Here is an 11,534-nt window from a genome sequence, read left to right on the forward strand (position 1 = left end):
TGTAACATATGAACACATCAAAATACAGTAAGAATACCCCAGAATTCTACACATCAGAAAATAGTGTGCTTTGTCAGTGAAGATATTCATATTGATATTTAAGTGGAGATATTTAGGGGTAAGGCTACCCAAATTATTAAAACTCCTGAGTCCAACTATTCCCTTATAATCAAGAGAAGTGAACACAATGTTAGTTCACAATTCCAATTCTTATATATTTATGTTGTGTTTTTTTCTTTGTGTATTATGCATAAAGTTTTTTTGCTAAAGTGCATTTTTGCTGCTAGCCTGGCCCTGTCTACCTAGTATCTCCGATCTTTTCATTTCACTGATATACTGGTCTGGATACTGTCAATGCATTTACATTTCCACTCAGACAGCAAGGTGGAGGGCCAATGGGTGCCGAGAGAAGATAATGTTAGTTTTGAAATCGAACGTGGTGAACGGTAGTAACATTGCCAATAAACATTAAAAAAATTGCAGTCGGAAGAATGTGTACATTTATACATTAAAGGCAAATACAGTAACGCAAAATCTACACCTGTTACGATGTTAGGGTTGGAAACATTTCCCAGTTGTGAGTAGCTATACTCTGTGGTGAAGCTAAGCAACAATTTTGCTAGAAAGCTATTTAATATATATAATAACTGCAATTATTACTACAATGGCAGCCACTGTGCCACTCACTGCAATTGCTATCACATTTGTGCTCTTTTGTTGTTGGGGTACCGGGGGTTCATATTTGACCACACGGGCAATGTTTGACATTTCTGATGGCACAAATTTAGCATTTTCAGCTGCAATGGCAAAGAAGACACTAGTGCCGTTGGTGATATTGAAATAATATGAGCTGAATGAGTATTCCTCAATGGAGCCAGCTTCTTGCGGTGACAGTGTTGATGTGTTGACAGCAGGAGTCTCATTAAAGTCCCTTCTCAGCAACCCCAAGTCTTCACTCCAGTGGATATGGTAAACAGAGGCTGTAGAAATATCAGAATTTAATTCAAGTATAATGGGTGGACTCTAGATTAATTCAATTACTTCACATTCTAGGGTGATTCCCAGCTGTAACTTGTCACTTAATTTCTCCATGATTTAGTGTGCACACTGTACTCATGGGAAAGGGTTATAATATAATTGAGAGTGGAATCTCACCTGTTCCCTGGTCATAGCTATCCCCAGGAGCAGTCCAGGTAAGAGTGACGTTGTCTCCCTCCAGTTTGGCCTTCAGGTCTGTGATCTTACAGGGAGGAAATGGTGGAGGGCCTGTAGATCCTGGGGGTAACTCCACCACAAAACTCTCTCCTGTGGCTGTCCTGCTGAAGCTCCCCACTTCTACTGGTTCATGATTGACAGGAGGCTTTGGGGGATTCAGCACCACCAATCCTGATGCGGGATATCATGACAGTCTTTATGTACATACTATATGTATAATGCATTATGTATAATATGTAGTATTATATGTATATGTATGATGTATCTCTATTATATGTACCAATGAATATGTACCAATGCAACAATGATTGCTGCATACATTTGAAAGTAAATACTGTATAATAATCATAGATATAAAACTGTGGGAATAATTGTGTATGTGTTGTTTTACGATAATACTATATACTTTGTCTATTTTGCTCTGTGTGTACGTATCATATAAGTTACTGGATGCCAAAATGTCCCTTAAGATGAATAAAGTATCTATCTATCTATCTATCTATTTATCTATCTATCATAATGGTTAACCCCTTTTCCCCCACTCTTTACCATTGACCACATATCCAGGGATGTAAGGTGCTCCACTGTATCTGTGTGTAGAGATCCTGGCTTTGCCCTTGTTTTGTACTCTCACTTTCAGGCTGTACCTGCCTGTCTTCATCTGAGTGAAATACTTTGAATAGATGCCATCATGCCTGACAGCATCAGCACCTAGTGTAAAGAGATAAATGCACTCCATGAACACCCACTACATACATATTATTATTAGTTATCACAATGTTACTATATGTCACCTGTCATAAAAGTAGGACTACCATGGTTCATTTTATACAAGTCCCCGCCCCTGCAGTTACCTGTGCCTTTATCTTCCAACTGTAACTGTATCGCCTCTTTGTCAGACACAAGTGTGGCTGTGACATCTGCCATTATAACAGGCACTCCCTTCTGAGTGACAGATGCAAAGACCACCATGGCTTTGTTACCATCAGAGGACTTCTGGTTCATGTGGGCTTTAACTATGATGGGGGGCACATCAGCCCTGGCAGCACGGCTGGTTACAGTGATTGCCATCGCCTGTGCAGTGCTACCCTCATTAAGTAGACTATAGTGCCATTCTCCAACCTGTGAAAAATTGAGGTAAATTGAACGGTGTAGGTGCTTAACAACTATGTGCTCTTCTCTTTGACCTATCTTGATCTAGATTTCCACAATAATTGTTGTTTGACCAAATATAGTTGAATTAGTTTTGATTGTGGGTGAGAAAAGTAGCCAAAAGCTTATCTGTTTTGTAAACTGTTGAGGAATCATGCATGCTCCATTAATGAAATGTTACCTCTGCAGTTCCTGCAATTTTCAAAGATAGGGTCTTTGTGGGACGATCATGGCTGAAGTCTGACACACTTAACATGTCTCCACTTGGACTTCTGATGGATATTCTGGGAGGGGATGCTTCATAGATAATGGTTATAACGGTACCATTTCCAACTGTCAAGTCCACAGAAAAGGTTCCATTAAACCAATCAAGTGTTGTTTTCCCAGAGCTTTCAAGCTGTAAAGTCATAAGACAATAAAGATATCAGACTTTGTTCATGATGCACAATAATAGTGTATAACACATAATAGTGTAACATATTTTCCTCACCTGAATTGCTTGTTGTGTTAAATTTCCATCAGAAGTTGTAAGAGAGGCAAAAGCATCTACTAGTGCATTGGAGTCAATGCTGTCTGTTGACTGATAAAAAATCCCCCCTTTGAGAAAAACAAAGAAAGAATGACCCATAAAATAACGGCAGCTCAACAAAACATTCCATTCATTTCAGAAGACTCAACAGTGGTGTCTGGCATCCCAGACCCACCCTCCTCCACACTCATGATAGGTTCCAACAAATACTTTGGTCATTCCTCTTCATTGCTGTGGCTGTTTATAATGATCAGCAACATAACCAGACAAACTGCGGCTCTTGTTGCGGAACCAACAAATACCAACAAATCCTTTAATGAATACTCTGGCCACTTATGATCCGATTAGCAGCATAAACAAGCAAAACACAAACCCTTGATGTGGGCACCAACTAATGCTAACAAAGGTAACATACTTTGGTAGTCATTAACATAAGGAATGTGTTAATCTAATTCAATACACATCTCAGACGAGATGTGTATGTATATCTGATAAGGGGATACAATCCTGACAGTATACTCGCTGTGACTGTCTACTTAAAAAAAAAAAAAAAAAAAAGCATTGTTATTATTTACACATTTTCATTTGACATGTGGATAGATAGATATATAGATAGATAGATACTTTATTGATCCCCATGGGGAAATTCAATGTTTTGTGGGGCAATGTTTACTGTGCGCCAGATCAGAATAAACAGATTGTCCTCTGCAGTGTGCTATTGGTGAATGGAATGTTGTAGAAGGCTATTAAATGCTATACTTTGACTACCTTACCTGTTTTATTTGCCATAACTTGCAGTATCTGGTCTGCATTTGGGCCCAGAGCAATAGTGTGCACAGTTGCGCCACTACTTTTAACTGTTTCCAAACAAAGTTGCATGTTGTCATTTGCTTCTCCATCTGTTAGAAGAACGAGCTCATCTCCTTCTGTGTTTTGATCATCCTCCATAACTACCTGCAAAAGGCAAAATCTGACTACTTGGATCCTTATAAGAGGGGACTCTGATATTGTCAAACAATAATGATTATAATGGGTGGGTGATATTATTTGAAGATTTCAAAGAAATAGTTTTTTACCTCAAGGGCTTTATTAATACCCTGGCATATTTGTGTTCCACCGCTTGCGGTAGTTGGAAGTGCCTTGACAAGCGTCTCTCTGGTTTGTTCACTATCAATCAGAGTAAGGCTTTTCTGAATTGAAGCGATACTATGAAACTTCACAATTCCCACAATAGCTGTATCCTCAATGATTTCTCGAAGAAACAGCGTTGCAGCTTGTTGTAAAAGCAATATCCTTGGCCCCTGAAATGAGTGCAAATTTTTATTCGCCTGCATTTGTATCATACTTATCACTGTAAACAGGCATGGGAAACAGGCAGGGAAAAAATATCACAACTTCATCAAATGCATCATGATATCCCTAAAAACCAAACCCCTAAAAATGTGAATACGACACTTACTTGCATGCTTCCTGACACATCCAGGACGAGGCACACAACCCTGGTCCTCCTCTGTACCTTCCAGATAGTTGGGTACACGGTGGGGAAGGGAGGCGATGGTTCTGGAACTCCAGCATCCACAGAGCTGTTGAGGATCACATCCAGAGCTGCTCTGTTGCCACACATCTGATTCTGTCTGTTTGGGGCTTCAGCATTATGAGTCTCCGTTGTGCAAAAATCTACCACCTGAATGAAAAGAGTTTGGTAACCCTTTATAACAGACCACAATAAATAGCAAAGTGCCCATTGCCAAATATTTTGTTGATTGTTGTTAGTAACATATTACTAAATAGTCATGTTATTATTCAAAAATCAAGTACTTGCATATAAAGCATTTTATTGACTTCTTTAATGACTTCTCAGTAACTAAATGTACGCATAGTGGTACAAAATATGACCGCTGCTTAGCCCTGCACATTCTCTCTTCCCTGCACATAAATCATGCTTGCCAATTTGTCTCAATCCTTTACTCCATCCCCTGTACTACTCTTGCAACTCATGTAAGTGTGTGTGTGTGTGTGTGTAAGTGTGTGTGTGTGTGTGTGTGTGTGTGTGTGTGTGTGTGTGTGTGTGTGTGTGTGTGTGTGTGTGTGTGTGTGTGTGTGTGTGTGTGCGTTTGCTTCTCTGTACATGTGTGGTCACTCATGAGTCTTGAGTGTGCTTGTGTGCAGTTTATGAATGCTTGGGGAAGTGTGTGTGTGTGTTGAGGGGGGGGGGGGGGTATGGTATATGGTGTGTGTGGGTGGGGGGGGGCAGTGTGTGTGTGTGCCATTATCTTTAAGATATTTAACAAATATAGGTGAGTTATTTGGAGACATGTCCTGTTAACTTACAGAATACAAGCTGGGATAAGCCATTATTGACTCTTGTGCAGATGTATGTGTATCTGGTAGAAATATACAGTCACCGGTCGGCAATCCAGTTTTTTTGTCAGTGTCACAAGGATTTTTACATTCAGCTTCAGATCTGCCACACTGTTGCCCAGTAATTTTGATGCTACACCTGAAGGGAATAATTTGGAGAAACATATGAATCAATTCTGATTCCATAGACGTCTCCCTGAGTCCAAAAACCCTTATAATCCTTATCAGCTACGCACACCAAGTTCGTTGAGTACAGGTGCACTGGTGTCCCACATGTTAACTTATATAACCATGTGATATGGGACATATGACAACCTATATAACCGTGCAGCAATAATGTGCCCCTCCCTCTTCACTCTTTGATAGTGCTCCATTTAAGGGCCTATTCCAACTGCTTCTCACACACAAATATTACTTGAAAAATATATACATATATATAAACAAAACATATAACATAGAGTAAAAGCTGAAGAATATAATTCTAAAGAAGGTTCACTTTAGGTATCATGATATCATAATAGCTATTGTTTGAAAAATAGTCATGTTGACTAATCACAGGATAGAATCAGAAATAGTTCTATGACACAGTTTTGACTTTCGTCTTTATGTTTTTCTTTTTTTTTTACAGTGAAACAATGAAAGTGAAACAGATGGTGCAATATTAAAATATCTGTTACCTTGTTGCCTCAACTTCCCCCTGTCCAGACAGGTAGAATGGCTGTTCATCACTATACTCGTCATATAAACCCCATCGCAGATGAGCCCATTCATGCACAAAAACTTTATCTGTAATAGGCACAAAAAGGAACAGACATTGAATCAGGTAGGATGATGTATGGTGACCCTCTAACTTGTATGAAAATGTGAAGTAAACCGGAATTAGAATCAGAATTGTTAAAGCTATGTCAGTGGACACACACACACACACACACACACACACACACACACGTCTACCCACAGGGACGGTAATTAGGACAAGAAGCAAGGAGCTTAGAAATACAAACATTAATTGTCTTTTTAAAAATGACCCCCTATCAACCCAAACCAGACATCAGCACAGCCATTGGGCTTACTTCTTTCTCCATACACGGTGACGAGCTTGTCGTCTAGCAGGAAGTTTGGGGTGAGATGAATGTACTGGCCCTCATCTCCACATTGACCATACTGGAGGGTGTAGGGCTCATCTCCATATGCACGGTTTGGCTCATCAATAATGACATGAGCCTGAAACAACAAAAGCCTTTGTTTATTTTTTTTCCACATCATTACTTTACATCCACACTGATATGGCTACCATGTTTTCTTTGATTTATTAGGTTGGCTTCTTTGGGTGTTTGACAACTATATTAAGTAAAGATAGCTGCTCCACTGAACAAAAATGAATATGCAGAAGATGAATGTTTTCCACCATACCTTGTCATACCTCTCAGTCCTGGCCTTTTTGTATTCTTTTTGAGTTTTCCAGTTTGAAGGAATTAAAATGGTCACTTCCTTGAAATGAAACCTGTTCCCAGCAGTTTTGGATAAACTGAGTGATGCATCTTTTATCATATCCTGAAATAGTCAAGGGAGGGAATCAAAACATCAGACAGAATAATACCAATATTAACAAAAAAATGTATTCACATTACATTAAAAATTGTATTTTATAAATTGCAAGACCGTCACCTCAATCCTCAAAAGGAGTACTTGACCATTTGGTTCTTCAGGGACAGCTGGGTTGATGGCAATGAGAACACCTGTGTACCCATGTCCATCCAGCTGTATTCCAAACGTACGAGACAAGAAGATGACAAAGAACAGTCCTGATGTTTGCAGACCCATGGCTATCACACGTCTGTAAGCCAAGTTCAAAATATTGAGTATTTAAGGTTCATCAACTGTCCAAGGTTCATCGCAAATAACACCTTGATAAGAGCACTTCTCGTAAGGTTTTTTTTTTCCTTATGTATTTCCTGTACTTGTATTGTCACACCTATGAATAACCTATCAATCATTTATGGAAATGATTGACCTAAAAATACTACATGTTAAGACAGTAAATTTCAGTAAAGCTCAATTTTCTTAAAACAGTAAACACAAAACCTCATCTTCAAGCACTATTTGCAAAATAAACTAAATGCAAAATAAAAAAGCCTCAAAACAGATTTGCCAGTGCTCAAAACCAAACACTGCTCTCAAATCATAAACAAAGTGATCAAAATGATATACACTATCAAGCAGTCAGTAAACAACACACAAAAAACACACATTGTTCAAAACATATACTGTAGTTCTTAGGGAGAAGTACATTTTTACTGTAATCTCAAAACAAACTTCATATTTTTCATTGTCTTTTGATGAACATAAACACGTTCGAGTAGGTCAAAATTGATCAGAAATTACTACTTTGCTTTGCTCTTTGCATTTTTTGTTCTTCCTCCTCCTCGTCCCCCACCTCACATACACACTCGTCCTCGTCCTCTCACATAGTTTCTTGTATCCATTTTCAGACTTTCTCATTCCCACCATTTTCAGACTTTCTCATTCCCACCTTAAACAACCTGTTTGCTCTCTCTGGCTTATATTGTGTCACATCATCATTTGAAAGAAGTGAAATCAATTTTGAGTGGTTGTATTTAATAAATGACATGGGGCAATGTCAGGGGCAGTGCTCTGTAACTCTATAACAATGACATGACCTTACTGAAGTTCAAATAAAACTCTGCTGTCTGTGTAGGGTAACTGAAATCACTGCATGAAGCAGAGGCCTTATTTTCTGTTCATCTCTACTGTAACGGCACCAAAACCATTATATTAAAATATCTACCATTAACACTCTCAAAGCAAGGATCACAGATGATCAATTCCGAGTGCTTTGGCATTTGGTAGTCCAGGTATATGGACAATGTGTCAAAGTCAAAGTCAAAGTCAAAGTCAGCTTTATTGTCAATTTCTTCACATGTTCCAGACATACAAAGAGATCGAAATTACGTTTCTCACTATCCCACGGTGAAGACAAGACATATTTGACCAATTTTAAGTCCACAGACAAACATAACATTCAAGTAAACAAAAAAAAAAGTAAATAAGTAAATAAGAGGGCACATATAATAATAATGAAAAAATAAGAGCAGCAAAATTTTGTTGAAATTGTGCATAGACAGTCAATAAAATACTAGTGCAAATACTGTAAAATACTATAAAATACTGTTTGACCTAAGTAATAAAGAAAGTGGCATAGTGGTGCAAGTTATGTAAGAGCAGCAGAAGTGTTGTGTTTTCAGGACAACAACACCAAGTTGTAAAGTGTACAAGTGTGCAAGTGTTCAAGTGTGCAGGTGGAGTAGTGCAGGCGGCCATTGTGGGTCCAATGTCCAGGATGTTATGTAGCTGAGGGTGGAGGGGGGGAGGGAGGGAGAGAGTTCAGCATCCTTACAGCTTGGTGTATGAAGCTGTTAGTGAGTCTGGTAGTCTTGGGGCGCAGGCTTCTGTACCTCTTCCCAGAGGGCAGTAGATCAAACAGATTGTGAGCGGGGTGACTTGCATCACTCACAATTTTGGTCGCCTTGCGGGTGAGGTGTTCATGTATCATATAAATACACAAGTATTCGTTACACAATAAAGAATACATTCATATTTTAACTGTTTATTTATCATCCATTTTTGTTCTTCTTCTTCATCATCATTTTCAGCAAGTATCAGCACTTGGTGAAAAGAGGATAGTCTACATGCACTGAAACAGGGTGTTGCCTAACATACCACCAACAGGAAAACACAACCTTTTACATTCCATCATTATGTCATAAAACCATATATACCTAATGACTCATTGGATAGTTTTTCTTCCTTGTTGAAACAACCTACTCCATCAGCTGTTTTTTGTCAGACTCAGGTGTGGCTGTAACATCGGCCACTATAGATAATACCTTCTGAGTGGCGGCTGCATAAACAACCAGAGGTGCAGTGGCATCAGCAACTTTCTGGTTTAGGTGGGCTGTCACTGCTGGGGGGCATACAATTTCACATTACTAGTTGTACATGGCAAATAAATGGCAAACATTAGTTGTAATGACAATTACCTCAATGCATAAAACAAGATCTGGGACTTTAGAGACAGTTGGGTGGGTAGTACCAAATAAACAAAACGACAAGATGGCAAACAACAATCCTGATGTTTACACTTTCTTGACACATCTGCAAGGAATGTTTTAATGATGAAAACTAAAGGTTAATAAAATATGGAAAAAGTGGCTTTAGAGTATGAAAGCCTTTCCGCCACTTGAAAAAAAAGGTCACAAACTGTCTCATATGAGATGCATAGTCATAGTCACAATTTTGAGATAAGTCATAACAATAGATACTAGGTCATAATTATGAGATAGTAGTTGTCCTTGTTGTGCTTGGTAGTCTGGTAGATGGTTTTGCTATATTAATTTAAGCCATAAACCTGTTAAAGGAAAAACAAAGGCTTAATCTCACAGAATGGGCAGAATGACAGGATTACAGGAAAATGGCACACAAAAATGGCAAGTAGAATAAGCCTGTGGGTGTCAGGAAGATACCAGAAAATATATTTGACATTAACTTAATAAAGGGGACATTCTACTTGCTTACATAACCCAACAGGCTAATATAATACAGTATAGCTATAATATAGCTATTATGCATACACACACACACACACACACACACAACATGGACACATGGTGACAGCACAGTGTGTCCTTCAAATTAGTCACATGGTATTACATTTCAGTTAAATTCTGATATTTCTACAGCCTCACTCCACCATATCCACTGGAGTGAAAGGGGACTTTGACAAGTCTGAAGTTGTCTTGTCAACCAACATCAGGGCTGCCACCAAAAGAAGCTGGCTCCATTGAGGAATACTCACTCCTCCCAATATATCTCCCTATACATCCACTAGTGTCTTCTTTGCTATTGCAGCTGAAAATACTGACTCACTCAAATCCGTTCTGAACCAATATTGGTTCCAGGAAATTACCAGAAAATCATAAAATGCTCGTAAAAGGGACTTTTCGAATAACTTAGTCATAAAGGGACTTTTCAAGCTACTTAGGATTATGACAGTTCAGGAAATTGGACCAAGAGCTGTCCATGCATTGCATAAACTTTGATCAGCAGCATTTCTGTCAATGACCACAAGATGGCAGCAAAGATAAGTGTTCCACAGTATTTAGAAACGTCATACAAAATTATGTCTATAAACATTATGTTGACACAAATGTGAATGAAAACAGATTCGAAGTACTATCAATAAGATCCACTCTAATAGGATCTGTCTGTCTGTCGGAAGTATCAGACCTGAGAGAACAGACCACACCTAGTAGAGGCTTCCCTTTAAGGGACATCTCTATGCTGCCCTGAAAAAGGCTCAAGGTTCACAGAGGAATTGCAGGCGCATTGTTCTTATTGGTGATACAAAAAGATGAGCTTTTACTGAGGGCTCTGCCATTTCAACTCAGGTTTACACACACACATGCACAAACACACACACACACACACACACACACACACACACACACAAAAACTCACAAACACACAAACACACACACACACACACACACACACACACACACACACACACACACACACACACACACACAGGCCTGCACATGCACACACACACACACACACACATACACACACACACACACAGGCCTGCACATGCACACACACACACACACACACACACACACACACAGGTATGCACACACTCACACGCAGGCACACACACACGTGTATTGCCAAATAGGCATACAGTACTTTCTCTAAATGTGCCTTAGATCCATACTTGAAAATAGCAACACAGAATAGACATGATATCTCTTATGGATAATTATTGATAGCTAATTGAAGAATTGTGCACACAATTCACACATTGACATTATAAATTCATTAGTTTGCAAACTATATCTATTACACGTGTTCTATTTGTTTCATAAAGTGAGAGAGGGAGTGAGTGAGTGAGGGAGGAAGAGAGTTAGGGATCTAGAGGAGGGAGGGAGAGAGAGAGTGAGGGAGGGATCTAGAGGAGGTAGGGAGAGAGTGAGGTAGGGAGAGAGTGAGGGTGCTGAAGGAGGGAGAGAGAAAGAGTGAGGGATCTAGAGGAGGGAGGGAGAGAGTGAGGGAGCTGAAGGAGAGAGAGAAAGGGGTGGGAGTTGAGAAGGCTCTGTGGCAGTGACACACACACACACACAGACACACACACACACATACCCCCCCACACACACACACACACGTGCATATAGTACACTAGCAGATCTGTGCAGCA

General features: G+C 39.4%; 1 protein-coding gene across 1 annotated transcript; it reads right to left on the bottom strand.

Moving 5' to 3' along the window:
* Positions 1-477: 477 nt before the first annotated feature.
* Positions 478-7,109, bottom strand: LOC125300030 (calcium-activated chloride channel regulator 1-like). The gene is made up of 14 exons (XM_048251505.1): positions 6,926-7,109; positions 6,671-6,811; positions 6,331-6,481; positions 5,935-6,043; positions 5,228-5,396; positions 4,356-4,580; positions 3,973-4,197; positions 3,670-3,850; positions 2,858-2,964; positions 2,549-2,764; positions 2,070-2,337; positions 1,765-1,926; positions 1,156-1,386; positions 478-980 (listed from the first exon to the last, which is right to left on the bottom strand). The coding sequence occupies exons 1-14, from the start codon at positions 7,079-7,081 to the stop codon at positions 628-630; spliced, it is 2,694 nt and encodes an 897-aa protein (XP_048107462.1). The 5' UTR covers positions 7,082-7,109; the 3' UTR covers positions 478-627.
* Positions 7,110-11,534: the final 4,425 nt, after the last annotated feature.

Source organism: Alosa alosa, chromosome 9, assembly GCF_017589495.1.
Source record: "Alosa alosa isolate M-15738 ecotype Scorff River chromosome 9, AALO_Geno_1.1, whole genome shotgun sequence".
Classification (NCBI taxonomy): domain Eukaryota; kingdom Metazoa; phylum Chordata; class Actinopteri; order Clupeiformes; family Clupeidae; genus Alosa; species Alosa alosa.